General features: G+C 33.2%; 1 protein-coding gene across 1 annotated transcript; it reads left to right on the top strand.

Annotated features, from left to right (window-relative positions):
• Nucleotides 1–7,636: 7,636 nt before the first annotated feature.
• On the top strand, nucleotides 7,637–8,113 carry LOC148942960 (protein CFDP2-like). Its single transcript, XM_089102411.1, has one exon. The coding sequence runs from the start codon at nucleotides 7,637–7,639 to the stop codon at nucleotides 8,111–8,113; it is 477 nt and encodes a 158-aa protein (XP_088958537.1).
• Nucleotides 8,114–19,070: the final 10,957 nt, after the last annotated feature.

Raw genomic sequence — 19,070 nt, forward strand, 5'->3', positions numbered from 1 at the left:
GCCAGTCGTAGGATTTTATTTTAATGCGTATTAATCCAGACTTTGAGAGCTACTCTTCTTTAGTTAAAAATTTTCCGGGGAGTGCATGCCTCCATTCAGGTATTGATTTATTTAAATAACTGGCCTATGAATAAAAATTACATGCGAATATCAAAAGATTGATTCGCAAAAAAAAGGATTGCGCTGATAATACACAAGTATTTCAAAATGATAAGATTGTAAAATAAGACAGTTAGTCCTTTCGGGGATTTTTGGTAGTTGACAATTGCCTTTCGCCATAATCCTAGGGTTCAAAAAAATGGAAGGACTAGACAGTCCCGTTCACTTTCGTGAAAGGAAGTTAGAATTTGGAACCAAGGCTAAGGATTAAGCAGGTTTAATGATGGATTAGCATATAGGGGTGTATTAGTGATTTCTGATACACCAGTTGACCCTAGATCATTTAAAAGTGTAGATTGTAAGTTAGTTACTAGGTTACAGAAAATGTAATCATTGATGGTGATAATTTAATTATTATTCCCTAAACCAGAATATGAAGAATTTCCTTTTAAGTTTAACGTTTTACCATGATAAACAGAAAGTTTTCCAAGAGGCTATTTCAATCACTCTTAGACAGTAAAAATTGATTTTCTTAACAAGCGTATGACCAATGTAAAAATGATTTAATGGTTTTTTTATGTGTTAATATACGATCTGAAATAGAATTTAAATTAGCTAAGCAGTTTAGAATCCCTCATTAAATGGCTTTGTGCTAAAAGAACATTTATAAACTATGCTGAATTTCGGTATAGTTGAGGAAAGGGCATCTTCTTTCCCTTCTCCTGTTTTCCTTATAAGGAAGTTTTAAAGAACCTATTCCAGCATTAAGATATATCGTGTCGCCTGACAAAATTAGACCTCAAATATACAAATTGGTTGTTATAGAAGAACAGAAGGGCCTGAAAATTCCTATTTTAAATTATTTGTTGACTCCTGAAAATGGAGCCGGGGCTGTTCTTAACAGGAAAAGGATGACGGAAGGATGGGACTTGTTTTCTTTCTTTTTAGTAGAGTTTTCTCTAAATCATTTTCCAAGCAGTCTTCTATCGTTAGGGAGCCATATGGCTTATATAAAACTCTGAAGAGCTCTCAGATTCAGTATTATTTGGAGAAGATTGTGTAATATTTATGCGGTTGCTAAAAAATTTATATATTTATGTAAACATCGGGATGTCTCTAGAAAGATGTACCCGATATCATTACTTATTGTGTATAATCCTTTATATACGCATAAGACATATTCCTGAGATTAAGATGATACTTAATTTTTTATCGAGGCCAAGTCGAGAGATAATAGACAGCAGTCAGACCTTATATCCAGTTCTTAACGAACTAGAAATTTTAGCAGCGGGCATTTTTTTTATTAGTAATCCTAATGTAGGTTACTTAGGTCTGCGAGCTGAGGAATTAAACCACGGACAATTACGGGATCCCGAGACGAGACTTAATATTGATTTATTGAAAGAGCCGGATGTGTCAAAAGACAACCGTGCTCAAAAGAGGAGCCCCATATATGATAAGCCCGCTAGGTCTTAAGTGGATACTGACCCCACATTCCTGGTGTGAACCAGAAGGATTGGCCAATCCACGGTGTGCATAGTGTCTACCGCATTTTTAATTTTGATGATAATGATATGGATATTGAGAAAAGAATATGGTACATGATAAAGTCTCTTGGTGGTTTATTCTTGTTATTAAAAGTTAAGTTTCAATTGATGACGTTCTGTATAGAATAAAGTATGCTCCGAATAGCCATTCTAGGCTAAACCAAAAAGCTCGCTCTTAACCATCAATTGGGATAATTTTTGCCTAGAGTGATGATTCCAGGCAACTTAAAATTATTTCATGATTATTTTTTGTTCAGTAGTCAAACCGGCTACGAGAGAACGTTGTGAAAACTCGACAGTTTTGTGTTTTTGAAAATAAGGCCTTCGTTATTAAGGAATTTGTTGTTAATTTTGAATTGTGTACCACGTAAATAATAAACAGAAAAAGAAAAAAAATATATATATACATATATATATATATATATATATATATATATATATATATATATATATATATATATATATATATATATATATATATATATATATATATATATATATATATATATATATATATATATATATATATATATATATATATATATATATATATATATATATATATAATATATATATATATATATATATATATATATATATATATATATATATATATATATATATATATATATATATATATATATATATATATATATATATATATATATATATATATATATATATATATATATATATATATATATATATATATATATATATATATATATATATATATATATATATATATATATATATATATATATATATATATATATATATATACATTTATTTAAACCTCTGAGAAAAAAAAGTAAATGACTAAATTGCATTTTTGTTTGGGGAATTGACGGATAAGTTAATTGAGTTAATTATGTTATTGTAGTAAAAGGATTCCAATATTAATAGGGAACCACATATTCATAAGACAAGAAGTTTGATTGCAAATTAAGAGTGAACTGGTCAACTGAGTACAATGGTCACTGAAGTAAACTACAAACTTGCAATTCATTAGAATTGATCTTTTCTTGCTTTCTTCTTTTGCCCTTAGCCCAACCGGAATAGATGTAGTTAGTACTTAACTTAGAAAGAGGGTGACGGATTTAGTTGTGATAGATGGCTTGGTTATGTTTTAGCTTGATGTTTGGATTTTGTGTGATTCTTCCCTAGTTACTTCGTTTCTATTAACTTTTAAACACATAATGTATGTACTAATTAATAGAAAAAATATGTATATCATTTAATTAGTAGAATATTTACCTCTAAATAATATTTGACCTTTTAAAACCTTTTACTTGTAAGAGAAATGATAGTCGTTCGTTGTCCTTATTCTGTTCAATGGCCTTGAAGAAAAAGGAATCGTGTTGTAAAAAGGTTCTACGTTCCTTAATGACACAATAAGGCACGATCGTAGATGTGAGGAAAATAGAACAAGTACCGCAAATGATAAAATAGTATTAAATCATTAAAGGTTAGCGAACAGAAGCTACCTTCAGCTGATAATCTTCTGTCTATTAATGGTCTTACAATTTTCTTGGTCACTTAGTCATTCAATAGCGTTGCAGCCTAAAATTCAATTGATTTTCTATCGCTGTATACTAATTATGTTTTTAATTCTGTGTTTCTGTGTTTTCTTGTCTAATGATTTATACTTGTAAAAGCCAGTGCAATTGAGTGGGACGACTATAATAGTTTTCTATAGTTATTCGGAGATATCAGCATAATAAAATCTTTAAAAACTTTTACGCAATCTTATATTACAAGGTCGGATTTGTAAGAAATGTCCTTCTAATTTTAGAATTAGTATCAAGTTGCTATGAATCCGGCTTAAGCCAATGTCCTTTCAGGGTATGTTTGAACCCAATAAACTTATCTTTGTAATCCTTTCCCTTTTTAACACAATTTCCTTATTTTGTAAAACATACCCTTTCTTAGAATGATTGAATTTAGCTACGTTTGTTTGACAGATAAAGGGGGACATATCTTTTTATAGCGTGAAACTGACGATAGAAGTCAGTGGGGGTTATGGCTTTGCTCAATCTTTTCATATGCATGTAGAATATAAGTCTAATGTGTTCCTTGCTCTTTCTTAATTTTATTATGTTAAAATCCTAGTAAATAGGTATATATCCCATTCTTTATTATTATTATTAGATTCTTTTAAACAGGAACATATTAGCCTTAACATATTAGTTATAATGCTTGCTTTTCTTTAAATTAATAAAATTTCACTTCTAGCAATTATATGAACAAGAATTGATCTTTGTTTGTGAATAATATTGTTGAATATTGATTTACCATGAAATAACCATAACTATTAACTAAAAGGTTCTCTTCTTTAATAATAAAATCTTAGTTTTTCTTATGCCTGTGGTGTCTTGTATATTTTATTACCATGATTAGGATTTTGTCAAGATATCTCTCTCACTTGGTTCATTTCGTTTATTGAGGCTTATTTAGGGATACTCGGGTCTCATGGCTGAGTTTGGACATGGAGTCATCACCATGAGAAGTCCCCCCCCCCTTAAAATAGTTTGTTTTAATTTTAGTTCAAATTCCCTGTCAATAGTTTGTAAAATTTTAACCTTCCTACAGGTAACATTAATTGTAATAGTATATTAGTAGTAATGGAGTAATAATGTGTTATTATTAGAAGTAGTAACAGTGGTAACAGCAGTACTAACAGCCGTAGTAGCAGGCACAGTTTGCCTTTTGATCAACCGTACATCCCGCTCATGCATCCCGCTCTTCATAGGAAAAGCCGTTCCAAAAGTTTTGCTCATATGCCTGGATCAACAATCTGTATAAACATAGAATGTTTTGATTTAGTTTAAGTTTCTCCTCAACGTTTCCTTAGATATTTATTTCAATATCCTCAGCCTCAGTAGTACTCACTACAGAAGTAGTAGTTTTAGTGATAGTAGTGGTGGTAGTAGTTGTGGTAGCAGTATAAGCAGCAGTATTTTTAGCAGTAGTAACTTACAAATATTGACACCCTTTTGACAACCCATCGCGTAACATGTTCTGATTTAGTTCAACATTGCCTGAAAGACTCGTCTTAATACCCTTCGTATTTTGGGAAAGTAGAAGTCTAACAGGCATATCTTTTCTCAATAACATATACCATTTGTAAGCAATGAAGAAATTGTCTAACTTACAGTCCTTGCCCCGAGGCCTCCGGGGGGAAGGGGTTGACATCCCAAAACGCATAATTACCAAACTTTGACTCTTAAAAAGGGCACATAAACTTGTAATTACTAATCCAATGAGTCCCCCCCCCCAAATTATATACGACCACCCTTTCTATAAAAATCTTATATGCCCCCTGGGCATAGCTCACAACCCTTGTCTTGAGAGCTGGGGAGGAGGGGTCCTTCCTCACACACATAATTTCCGTCCACGTCAACTACGATGAAAAAAATTGCTGGCTGGAAATTTTGATTGGAGGTGTTTAGGAAATGATGAGTGTGGGGGTAGGGGGGGGGGCTGGCTGCTCTCAAATCATTTTCAACCCTAAAAAAGAGCACTATAACTTCCAATTTCAAATCAAATAAACCCCATCTGAGATTTATACGACTACCCACTCCATAAAAACCTTATGGTTGCCCTTCATCACTTTTAACTCTTAAAAGGGATCTAGAACTTCTAATTTTCAGCCAAATGAGCCTCCTCTAAAATTTATACAACTATCATTTCCATAAAAACCTTAAATGCCCCCAGGCAATAATTTAAAAGCCTTGCCCCCATCCACTGGGGGTTTGTCTCAACCCCAAAAGCCTTGTTATATGATATTTGGGCTACTTTGAATAAATTGGCTATCTCAAAATTCCTATCATATATATTTATGGAAAATAAGACGTGTGGGGGGAGGGGGGAAGCGGCCCTCTGATCACTTTGAGTCTTATAAATTACACAAAAACTTCTGGTTATACATCCAATAAGCCCAGTCCGAAGCTTATACGACCACATTTTCATTCGGAGCCTTATATGCCCAAGGGTGTAACTTTACAGCCCTTGCCCTAAGGGCTAGAGAGGGGGGGGGGGTTCATCCCTAAAGACTCAATTTTGCCAGACCTTTCAGCAACACTTAACGAATCGGCTGTCTCAAAATGATGACTGGATGTGCTTAGGGGAATGATGGGTTTGGGGGTGATAGTTGCTCTCCAATCCCATTTGACTATTAAAAATGGCACTAGCCCCTTCACTTTCCAATTTATTGAACCCTTTCGAGGCTTCTACAACAACTCCTTCTACACATAGTGCCTTGGTCTAAAAAAATAAGCAACACATTGTAACCACATCGTTCTCTACTTAGGCAGCGCTATTGGGCTGCCTATGATATAATGGAAGCGTAGCTTTGCATGGATAAGCTAATTTTAGCTATAAGTTTAGCCATTATGTCAGAGTATACGACAGAAATCAGATAAAAACATACATTTAGACATACCCTGTCTTCAAATTAATCATAGGTATCACAATTGCGCTGCCTAAGTAAAGAACGATGTTGGCACAATATATTATTTATTTGTCCTAGACCAGGGCACTTCATTTCGAAGGAGCTGTCATAGAAACCTTGAAAAGGGCTCATTCGATTGGAAATGGGAGTGGCTGGTGCCCTTTTTAATAGTGGAATGTGATTGGAAGGCAACTAACACCCCTTCACGCCAAACGTTTACCCAAACACATCCAATCAAAATTTTGAGATAACTATTTTGTTCAGCGTAGTTGATTTCCGGATAGAAATTATGTTTTTGAAGAGGACACTCCCCCAAAGCAATCAGGCCAAGGGTTGTAAGTTGTGCCCTGGGGGCATATAAGATTTTTATAGAAAGTGTTGTCGTAGAAGCTTCAAAAAAGGCTCATTCAATTTGAAATTCAAAGGGCTAGTGCCCCTTTTAATAGTCGAATGTGATTGGAAGGCCATTAGCCCCCCTCTCACGCAAATCTTTTCCACCAACACATCCAATCAAAATGTTAAGATAGCCATTTTGTTCAACGTAGTTGAAAGTTTTGAAAATTAGGTCTTTGAGGATGACAACCCCAGTAGAGTGCTAACTTATACTTCCACGACGCTATGTTCCTTCCCATGCTATTCCAAGACGCTATGTTCCTTCCCATGCTATTCTAAGACGCTATGTTCCTTCCCGTGCTATTCCACGACGCTATGTTCCTTCCGATGCTATTCCACGACGCTATGCTCCTTCCCGTGCTATTCCACGACGCTATGTTCCTTCCCGTATTATTCTTCCTTATGTTCCTTGGTACCTTTCCAGAGCATGTACTTACGGATTTGCTTGGTTTATGCTCCTTCCTATGCTATTCTAAGGGTTTATGTTCCTTCCTATGCTGTTCTAAGGGTGTATGTTCCTTCCTATGCTATTCTAAGGGTTTATGTTCCTTCCTATGCTTTTTTAAGGGTTTATGTTCCTTCCTATGCTATTCTAAGGGTTTATGTTCCTTCCTATGCTATTCTAAGGGTTTATGTTCCTTCCTATGCTAATCTAAGGGTTTATGTTCCTTCATATGCTATTCTAAGGGTTTATGATCCTTCCTGTGCTATTTGGGAAGATTATGTTCCTTCCAATGCTATTTGGGGACACTATGTTCCTTCCTATGTTATCCTATGTCTTGGTGGCGGAGGAGTTCGTCCGGAAGGATGCAAACTTTGTTTGCTGACCACATGCCACTGGATATGGGGCTTAACCCCCTAACTAATCGCTCCGAACAGGGCTGCCCCAACCTCATGGGTTCGGGTGGAGCCCACCCCAGGGTCTCTCAGTGCCCAGAACCTCCCTGGTGTCAATCAGAACCCAGGCCTAGGGACGGTTGGGCTTGCGACCCTCTTCCTGAAAACAATTGCAATGAAAAGAAATGTTACTCAAGCCTCGGATCCTATTCGTTTTAACTCCTTACGACCTCGGCACGTCCCCGGACATCTTTTGCACCTTGCTGACCAAGGTGGGCTAAGAATAGCCACCTGGAATGTTTTAACCATGAATAACCCCGGACCCAAAGACCTCCTAGGGCTTGAGATGCTGAGATGTGGAATTGACATACTTGGAATGACAGAAACCCACTTGACGGGATCAGGTGATGAAGAAATTGCCAGTTCTGATCACAGGATGATTTGGTCAGGCCAAACTTCTAGTAGAAGCAGTGGCGTAGGCCTGCTTCTAAACAAGAAGCCGAAGAAATGCCTCATATCCCACAACCCAATATCAGACAGACTACTCACTGCCCACTTCAACCACAAACACGGGAAGATGACGATTGTTTTTTGCTACGCACCAACGAATATCTTTCCAACGGATGAAAAAGACAAATTCTACTTGGCTCTGACAGCTGATCTCTCTCGGATTTTCCCTCATGATGTTTTGGTCATGGTAGGCAACTTCAATGCAACTGTATCTGACCCCAGCGGAGCTCCTAAATCTGTAATTGGTCCAGTTGCCCCTGATTCTTTGAACTAAAATGGGACCCGACTCCTCCAGCTGTGCACCATGCATGAACTGGTCATTACAAACACCCTGTTTCACAGGAAAGACATTCATAAGTCAACACGGTATAACAATGACGGGCGCAAGCAAAAGATGATCCACTATATTATTGTCAACCAAAGATGACGGTCATCAGTCACAAACTGCAGAACCTATCGCTGCGCCGAGTTCAGGAATAATGACCATAGATTAGTTGTTGCGAACTTCCGTCTACGACTTAAAGCCCAGCCTACAGAACGACGCCAACCAAAGTTGGACATTCAGAAACTAAAAACCGAGGAATTCCGCCAAAAGTATTTAGTTGAAGTCCAGAACAGATTTGAATGCCTGAATACCCTTGTTGACCCGGACACGTTTTGGCAGACGTACAAAAACAATATATTAGAGGTCGCCACTGAGACCGTCGGTCGAAAGATGTACTAAAAAAAAACCTGGCTGACGCAAGAAGCTTTGCGAATCATTGAGCAACGCAGAAAAGCACGGCTGGTCGGAGATATGCCCTCCTACAAACGGTTAAACGGGGTCAAGAACAAACTTATCCACCGAGACAAGCAACAATTTGCTGACAAAAAAGCTGATGAGCTAGAAGATGCAGTACGAAAAGGTGACACCATGTCACTCTTCAAGCATATCAGAGACCTCAGCGAGGAGAAACCTCCAAAGATAGGAGCAGTTAAATCCACCTCCGGCGTAATGCTCGAAAATGAAACCGCGCAGCTTGATCGATGGAAGGAGCATTTCACAAAGCTTCTGAACACCGACAGATTTGACGTCAATCCCGATCTAGTTGCATCCGCTGAGCAAACAACAAGCAAAAATCTCCCAGAGCCTGAGCCTCCCTCTGTAGAAGAGATACAGAATGCTCTGAGGAGGATGAAAAACAACAGAGCACGAGAAATCTGCGGGATCACCGTAGAGCTGCTAAAATTGCAGGACCTACGATGCTACTATGGCTGCACATGCTGTTTTCCCTCGTTTGGACAACAGAACTGATTCCACAAGAATGGAAGGAAGGGATAAACCTCCCTCAATGGAAGCGTAAAGGTAGTCGAAGTGATTGCTCCAACTACAGAGGAATCACCCTCCTGTCGGCGCCCAACAAATTATTTGCCATGACTTTGATACATAGAAGTACCCAGTTCATCCGTAAGTGCCGCCGGATTCAGCAAGCAGGTTTCATGCCGAACAGATCCACGACCGAGCAGATCTTCACCGTACGGCAGGTCATCGAGAAATCTCATGAGTTCCAGCGCACAGCATACCTCGTCTTTGTTGACTTTAAAGCAGCCTTCGAATCGGTCGACCGTGAGTCTTTCTGGCTGATACTAGAACGAACAGGTCTCCCGGAAAAATACTATCGCCTGTTCAAGGCGCTCTACACTGGTGCAAAAAGCTCCGTCCAGGTTAATGGTCGTCGAAGCTCACTGTTCGAAATAAATACCGGTGTACGGCAAGGTTGTGCTGCTGCCCCTGAGCTGTTCAACGCGGTGATTGATTATGTTATGGATCGAACCACGAACCGGCTCCCCTTCGGACTAAGGTATGGCGACAGAGTTTTAACCGATTGCGACTTCGCTGATGATAGTGCTCTGATATACACTTCTGCAGCTGAACTAGAAGAAGCCCTCAACACACTGTCGGAAGAAGCCCTGAAAGTGGGACTACATATTAGCTGGCAGAAAACAAAAATAATGAGGGTTGACTCCGCAGGTAAAACCGCTAACCCACCAGCATTCAACGTATCAGGGCACACCGTCGAGGTTGTCAAGTCTTTCACCTACCTTGGATCTGTCATCACGGAAAACTGGCTAAGTCGAAACTGAAGTTCTGTCGCGCATCGACAAAGCCGCATTAATTATGGCACGACTATGCCGTTCAGTGTGCTCAAAGCCCAACATCAGCCGAAAAAAAAATGTGGATCTACAACACCACCGTAACCCAAGTCCTTCTCTACGGTAATGAGACCTGGCCGGCTGCTGAGCTGCTCGTGATGCCATAGACGTGGCCCAAACAAAGTTCTTGAGACGTATTGAAGGGATCAGATGGGACGACTTCGTCTCGAACACCCGATTGCTGGCACTAACAGATCAGACCCTCAACTCTCGTGAGGTCGCTGCACAAACCCTACAGTAGTTCAGCCATTTGGTCCGCATGCCAGCAAAAACACCCACCAGCACTCTCTTCAATTTTGATCCCCCTGCGCATGGCTTGAAGCGCGCCCGCGGAAGGCCCCGGTTCAAAAAAAAGGTAAGAGATTCACTAATTGGACTTTAAGAAACGATACTAATTGAATAATAGGCAAAAAAACAGAGCTAGATAGCATTTGCGGATTGGATTGTATGAAGGTGGAGAAAAAAAAAGAGTTAAACTGATTATCAGTTAAGGTATACCCACGGGGCTGTTAATTCAGGAAATTTGTTATAAATTTGAGGTAACATCAATCTATGAAAATAGTTAATGATGATAGAATGACTGTGTTAGTTGACCTAACTGTACCTCCCCGATGCGGTCTGTATAATACACAAGTGGTGTTCGAGCAATGTTGTCAATTTAAAATAGGGTCTAACGTTATAGTATACTAAAAAGTTGATATTAAAATCGTCTTTAAAATATTTTCTTGGAAATAAATTTAAGTTTTGTATTAATTTTGGATATGTATGGATATTCTTTGAGTTACATCATTAAGGAAGTAGCTAATTAAAGAATAGTAGGCTAAACTCAGAACTGATATACAGCCAAATCGTATTCAAAATATTTTCTCGGAATGAAATTGAAGTTTTGTATTAATTTTGGATATCTATGGATATTCTTTGAGTTATATCATAAAGAAAGTTGCTAATTAAAGAATAGTAGGCTAAGCTCAGAATTGGTATACAGCCAAATCGTATTCAAAATATTTTCTTGGAAAGAAATTTAAGTCTTTTATTAATTTTGGATATCTTTGGATATTCTTTGAGTTCTATCATTAAGGAAGTTGCTAATTAAAGAATTGTAGGCTAAACTCAGAAATGATATACAGCCAAATCGTATTCAAAATATTTTCTCGGAAATAAATTTAAGTTTGTATTAATTTTGAATATCTAAGGATATTCTTTTAGATATATCATTAAGGAAGTGGCTAATTACAGAATAGTAGGCTAAACTCAGAATTGATATACAGCCAAATCGTATTCAAAATATTTTCTCGGAAAGAAATTTAAGTTTTGTATTAATTTTGGATATCTATGGATATTCTTTGAGTTACATCATTAAGGAAGTAGCTAATTAAAGAATAGTAGGCTAAACTCAGAACTGATATACAGCCAAATCGTATTCAAAATATTTTCTCGGAATGAAATTGAAGTTTTGTATTAATTTTGGATATCTATGGATATTCTTTGAGTTATATCATAAAGAAAGGTGCTAATTAAAGAATAGTAGGCTAAACTCAGAATTGGTATACAGCCCAATCGTATTCAAAATATTTTCTTGGAAAGAAATTTAAGTCTTTTATTAATTTTGGATATCTTTGGATATTCTTTGAGTTCTATCATTAAGGAAGTTGCTAATTAAAGAATTGTAGGCTAAACTCAGAATTGATATACAGCCAAATCGTATTCAAAATATTTTCTCGGAAAGAAATTTAAGATTTGTATTAATTTTGGATATCTATGGATATTCTTTGAGTTATATCATTAAGGAAGTGGCTAATTACAGAATAGTACGCTAAACTCAGAATTGATATACAGCCTAATCGTATTCAAAATATTTTCTTGGAAAGAAATTTAAGTTTTGTATTGATTTTGGATATCTATGGATATTCATTGAGTTATATCATTAAGGAAGTTGCTAATTAAAGAATAGTAGGCTAAACTCAGAATTGATATACAGCCAAATCGTATTCAAAATATTTTCTTGGAAATAAAGTTAAGTTTTGTATTAATTTTGGATATCTATGGATATTCTTTGAGTTATATCATAAAGAAAGTTGCTAATTAAAGAATAGTAGGCTAAACTCAGAATTGGTATACAGCCAAATCGTATTCAAAATATTTTCTTGGAAAGAAATTTAAGTCTTTTATTAATTTTGGATATCTTTGGATATTCTTTGAGTTATATCACTAAGGAAGTTGCTAATTAAAGAATAGTAGGCTAAACTCAGAATTGATATACAGCCAAATCGTATTCAAAATATTATCTTGGAAAGAAATTTAAGTTTTGTATTAATTTTGGATATCTATGGATATTCTTTGAGTTATATCACTAAGGAAGTTGCTAATTAAAGAATAGTAGGCTAAACTCAGAATTGATATACAGCCAAATCGTATTCAAAATATTATCTTGGAAAGAAATTTAAGTCTTTTATTAATTTTGGATATCTATGGATATTCTTTGAGTTACATCATTAAGGAAGTAGCTAATTAAAGAATAGTAGGCTAAACTCAGAACTGATATACAGCCAAATCGTATTCAAAATATTTTCTCGGAAAGAAATTGAAGTTTTGTATTAATTTTGGATATCTATGGATATTCTTTGAGTTATATCATAAAGAAAGTTGCTAATTAAAGAATAGTAGGCTAAACTCAGAATTGGTATACAGCCAAATCGTATTCAAAATATTTTCTTGGAAAGAAATATAAGTTTTGTATTAATTTTGGATATCTTTGGATATTCTTTGAGTTATATCACTAAGGAAGTTGCTAATTAAAGAATAGTAGGCTAAACTCAGAATTGATATACAGCCAAATCGTATTCAAAATATTATCTTGGAAAGAAATTTAATTTTTGTATTAATTTTGGATATCTATGGATATTCTTTTGATATATCATTAAGGAAGTGGCTAATTACAGAATAGTACGCTAAACTCAGAATTGATATACAGCCTAATCGTATTCAAAATATTTTCTTGGAAAGAAATTTAAGTTATGTATTAATTTTGGATGTCTATGGATATTCTTTGAGTTACATCATTAAGGAAGTAGCTAATTAAAGAATAGTAGGCTAAACTCAGAACTGATATACAGCCAAATCGTATTCAAAATATTTTCTCGGAAAGAAATTGAAGTTTTGTATTAATTTTGGATATCTATGGATATTCTTTGAGTTATATCATAAAGAAAGGTGCTAATTAAAGAATAGTAGGCTAAACTCAGAATTGGTATACAGCCCAATCGTATTCAAAATATTTTCTTGGAAAGAAATTTAAGTCTTTTATTAATTTTGGATATCTTTGGATATTCTTTGAGTTCTATCATTAAGGAAGTTGCTAATTAAAGAATTGTAGGCTAAACTCAGAATTGATATACAGCCAAATCGTATTCAAAATATTTTCTCGGAAAGAAATTTAAGTTTGTATTAATTTTGAATATCTAAGGATATTCTTTTAGATATATCATTAAGGAAGTGGCTAATTACAGAATAGTACGCTAAACTCAGAATTGATATACAGCCTAATCGTATTCAAAATATTTTCTTGGAAAGAAATTTAAGTTTTGTATTGATTTTGGATATCTATGGATATTCATTGAGTTATATCATAAAGAAAGTTTCTAATTAAAGAATAGTAGGCTAAACTCAGAATTGGTATACAGCCAAATCGTATTCAAAATATTATCTTGGAAAGAAATTTAAGTTTTGTATTAATTTTGGATATCTATGGATATTCTTTGAGTTATATCATTAAGGAAGTTGCTAATTAAAGAATAGTAGGCTAAACTCAGAATTGATATACAGCCAAATCGTATTCAAAATATTTTCTTGGAAAGAAATTTAAGTTTTGTATTAATTTTGGATATCTATGGATATTCTTTGAGTTCTATCATTAAGAAAGTTGCTAATTAAAGAATTGTAGGCTAAATTCAGAATTGATATACAGCCAAATTCTATTCAAAATATTTTCTCAGAAAGAAATTTAAGTTTTGTATTAATTTTGAATATCTAAGGATATTCTTTGAGATAAATCATTAAGGAAGTTGCTAATTAAAGAATAGTAGGCTAAACTCAGAATTGATATACAGCCAAATCGTATTCAAAATATTTTCTCAGAAAGAAATTTAAAGTTTTGTATTAATTTTGGATATATATGGATATTCTTTGAGTTATATCATTAAGGAAGTTGCTAATTAAAGAATAGTAGACTAAACTCGGAATTGATATACAGCCAAATCGTATTCAAAATATTTTCTCGAAAAAAAAATTTAAGTTTCGTATTAATTTTGGACTTTTAGTATTAATTTTGGATATCTATAGGATATTCATTGAGTTATATCATTAAGCAAGTTGCTAATTAAAGAGTAGTAGACTAAACTCGGAATTGATATAAAGCCAAATCGTATTCAAAATATTTTCTCGAAAAAAAAATTTAAGTTTTGTATTAATTTTGGACTTTAGTATTAATTTTGGGTATCTATAGGATATTCATTGAGTTATATCATTAAGCAAGTTGCTAATTAAAGAGTAGTAGACTAAACTCAGAATTGATATACAGCCAAATCGTATTCAAAATATTTTCTCGGAAAGAAATTTAAGTTTTGTATTAATTTTGGATATCCATGGATATTCATTGAGTTATATCATTAATGAAGTTGCTAATTGAAGAAGAGTAGACTAAACTCACAATTGATATACAGCCAAATCGTATTCAAAATATTTTCTTGGGAAAAAATTTAAGTTTTGTATTAATTTTGGATATCTATGGATATTCTTTGAGTTATATCATAAAGGAAGTTTCTAATTAAAGAATAGTAGGCTAAACTCAGAATTGGTATACAGCCAAATCGTATTCAAAATATTATCTTGGAAAGAAATTTAAGATTTGTATTAATTTTGGATATCTATGGATATTCTTTGAGTTATATCACTAAGGAAGTTGCTAATTAAAGAATAGTAGGCTAAACTCAGAATTGATATACAGCCAAATCGTATTCAAAATATTTTCTTGGAAAGAAATTTAAGTTTTTTTATTAATTTTGGATATCTATGGATATTCTTTGAGTTCTATCATTAAGGAAGTTGCTAATTAAAGAATTGTAGGCTAAACTCAGAATTGATATACAGCCAAATCGTATTCAAAATATTTTCTCAGAAAGAAATTTAATTTTGTTGAAACTGTGCATAAATATCATAATTTTTTATTCTAATTGCGTAGGTACTAAAGAAACATTGAACATTTTTTCTGATTTCGTGTGTTTTCCCAAGAAAATAGCTTGTCTTTAGCAAACTTAGCCATAGCTAGTTGAAACTGTGCATAAATATCTTCATTTTTAGTTTAATTGCGTAGGTACTAAAGGAACATTGAACATTTTTTTTTCTGATTTTGTGTTTTCGCAAAAAAATAGCTCGTCTTTAGCAAAGTTAGCCATAGCTAGTTGCAACTGTGCCTAAATATCTTCATTTTTAGTCTATTTGCGTAGGCACTTTAGGAACATTGAACATTTTTTTCTGATTTTGGGTGTTTTCGCAAGAAAATAGCTCGCCTTTAACAAACTTAGCTATAGCTAGTTGAAACTGTGTATAACTTTCTTAATTTCTTAGTCTAATTGCGTAGGTACTAAAGGAACATTGTACATTTTTTCTAATTTTGTGTGTTTTCGCAAGAAAATTGCTCACCTTTAACAAACTTAGCCAGAGCTAGTTGAAACTGTGCAAAAATATATTAATTTTTAGTCTAAATGTGTAGGTACTAAAGGAACATTGAACAGAAATCGCCAGAAAAATACAAAGTACATTGGCAGAAAATATCATTATGGAATATAAAGATGAATCAATGAAAAACAAATTACCAGCAAACTTTACTGCCACTGATCAAACAGTCAATGGAAAAAATAATACCAAAGACGAAAATGCTTTATCATCATCATTTGTTGGGCATATCGGATAAAATTGAAAAATCTAAGTATCAGATTGATTAAATTCTATATCAACTTCTATTCATCGAATACATGGGATAAAATTGAAAAAAGCTAAGTGTTAGAGTGAATAATTTTTTTTATCAACATCATTTGTCGGGTCTATCGGATAAAATTGACAAAATCTAAGTATCAGTTTGATTAAATTCTATATCAACATCCATTTCTCGAATACATGGATTAAAATTGACAAAAGCTAAGTTTCAGAGTGAATAATTTTCTTTTATCAACATCCTTTGTCAGATACAACGAATATAATATACAAAATCTTAATGTCAGATTGATTAAATTCTATATCAGAATCCTTTGTCAGATATGCTGGATAAAATTGAAAAAAGCTAAGTGTCAGAGTAAATAATTTTTTTTATCATCATCTTATGTCAAGTACATCAAATATAATTGACAAAATCTAAGTATCAGAGTGGTTAAATGCTTTATCAAAATCCTTTGTCTGATATCTCGGATAAAATCTAAGTATCAGAGTAATTAAATTCTATATCAACATCCATTTCGCGGATACATCGGAAAAAGTTGACAAAATCTAAGTGTTAGAGTGAATAAATTTTTTTATCAGCTCTTTTGTCAGATACATCGAATAAAATTGACATAATCTAAGTGTCAGAGTGAATATATTTTTTATCAACATCCTTTGTCAAATAAACCAAATAAAATTGACAAAATCTAAATTTCAGAGTGAATAAATGCTTTAACAACATCCTTTATCGGATATGTCAGATAAAATTGACAAAATCTAAGTATCAGAGTGACTAAATTCTATATCAATATCCTATTCAAGGATACATAGGATAAAATTGACCAATTCTAAGTGTTAGAGTGAATAACTTTTTTTATCAACATCCTTTGCCAGATACATGGAATAAAATTGACAAAATCTAAGTATCAGATTGATTAAATTCATTATCAACATCCTTTGTCGGATATGTCAGATAAAATTGACAAAATTTAAGTATCGGAGTGAATATTTTTTTTTATCAACATCCTTTGCCAGATACATCGAATAAAATTGATAAAATCTAAGTATCGGAGTGACTAAATTCTATATCAACATCCTTTTCTCGGATACATAGGATAAAATTGACAGAATCTAAGTTTCAGAGTGAATAAATTTTCTTATCAACATCCGTTGTCAGATACATCGTATAAAATTGACAAAATCTAAATTTCAGAATGAATAAATTCAGTATCAACATCTTTTGTCGGATATGTCGGATAAAATTAACAAAATCTAAGTATCAGAGCGAATATTTTTTTTTATCAACATCCTTTGCCAGATAAATCTAATAAAATTGATGAAATATAAGTGTCAGAGTGAAATTTTTTTTTTATCAGCATACTTTGTCAGATATATCAAATAAAATTGACAAAATCTAAATTTCAGAATGAATTAAATGCTTTAACAACATCCTTTATCGGATATTTCGGATAAAATTGACAAAATCTAAGTACCAGAGTGACTAAATTCTATATCAACATCTTTTTTCGGATACATAGGATAAAATTGACAGAATCTAAGTGCGAGAGTGAATAAATTTTTCTGATCAACATCGGTTGTCAGATACATCAAATAAAACTAACAAAACCTAAATTTCCAAATGAATATATTCAGTATCAGCATCCTTTATCGGATATGTCGGATAAAATTGAAATAATTTAAGTTTTAGAGTGAATAATTTTTTTATCAACATCCTTAGCCAGGTATATCGAATAAAATTGATAAAATATAAGTGTCAGAGTGAATCAATTTTTTTTATCAACATTCTTTGTCAGATACAACAAATAAAATTGACAAAATCTAAATTTCAGAATGAATAAATGCTTTAACAACATCCTTTATCGGATATGTCAGATAAAATTGAAAAAATCTAAGTATCAGAGAGAATAAATTCTATATCAACATCTTTTCTTGGATACATAGGATAAAATTGACAAATTCTAAGTGTCAGAGTGAATAAATTTTTTTTATCAACATCCTTTGCCATATACATCGGATAAAATTGACAACATCTAAATTTCAGAATGAATAAATTCATTATCAAAATCCTTTGTCTGATATGTCAGATAAAACTGACAAAATCTAAGTATCAGAGTGAATAATTTTTTTTATTAACATCCTTTGCCAGATACATCGAATGAAATTGATAAAATATAAGTGTCAGAGTGAATAAATTTTTTTTTATCACCATTCTTTGACAGATACATCAAATAAAATTGACAAAATGTAAATTTCAGAAGGAATAAATGCTTTATCAACATCCTTTATCGGATATGTCGCATAAAATTAAAAAAATCTTAGTATCAGAGTGATTAAATTCTATATCAACATCCTTTTCTCGGATACACCGGAAAAAGTTGACAAAATCTAAGTGTTAGAGAGAATAATTTTTTTTGTCAACATCCATTGCCAGATACATCGGATAAAATTGACAAAATCTAAGTATCAGAGTGAATAATTTTTTTTATCAACATCCTTTACCGGATACATCGGATAAAATTGACAGAATCTAAGTTTCAGAGTAAATAATTTTTTTTTTATCAAAATCCTTTGACATATACATCAAATAAAATTGGCAAAATCTAAATTTCAGAATGAATAAATGCTTTATCAACATCCTTTATCGGATATGTCACATAAAATTGAAAAATCTAGGCATCAGAGTTATTAAATTCTATATCAACATTCTTTCTCGGATACATCGGAAAAAGTTGACAAAATCTAAGTGTTCGAGTGAATATTTTTTTTTATCAACATCCATTGCCAGATACGTCGGATAAAATTGACAAATCTAAGCATCAGAGTTAATAAATTCACTATCAACATCCTTTTTCGGATATGTCGGATAAAATTGACAAAATCTAAGTATCAGAGTGAATAATTTTTTTTATCAATATCCTTTGCTAGATGCATCGGATAAAATTGACAAAATCTAAGTGTCAGAGTGAATAATTTTTTTTATCAACATCCTTTGACAGATAAATCAAATCAAATTGACAAAATCTAAATTTCAGACTGAATAAATGCTT

The sequence above is a fragment of the Artemia sp. Qi Xiang Cuo genome, chromosome 16, assembly GCF_049724085.1.
Source record: "Artemia sp. Qi Xiang Cuo chromosome 16, ASM4972408v1, whole genome shotgun sequence".
Classification (NCBI taxonomy): Eukaryota; Metazoa; Arthropoda; class Branchiopoda; order Anostraca; family Artemiidae; genus Artemia; species Artemia sp. Qi Xiang Cuo.

Bases quoted from the DNA above. Each gene is read 5' to 3' on its own strand.
- LOC148942960 (XM_089102411.1), top strand. From the start codon at position 7,637: ATGAATAACCCCGGACCCAAAGACCTCCTAGGGCTTGAGATGCTGAGA.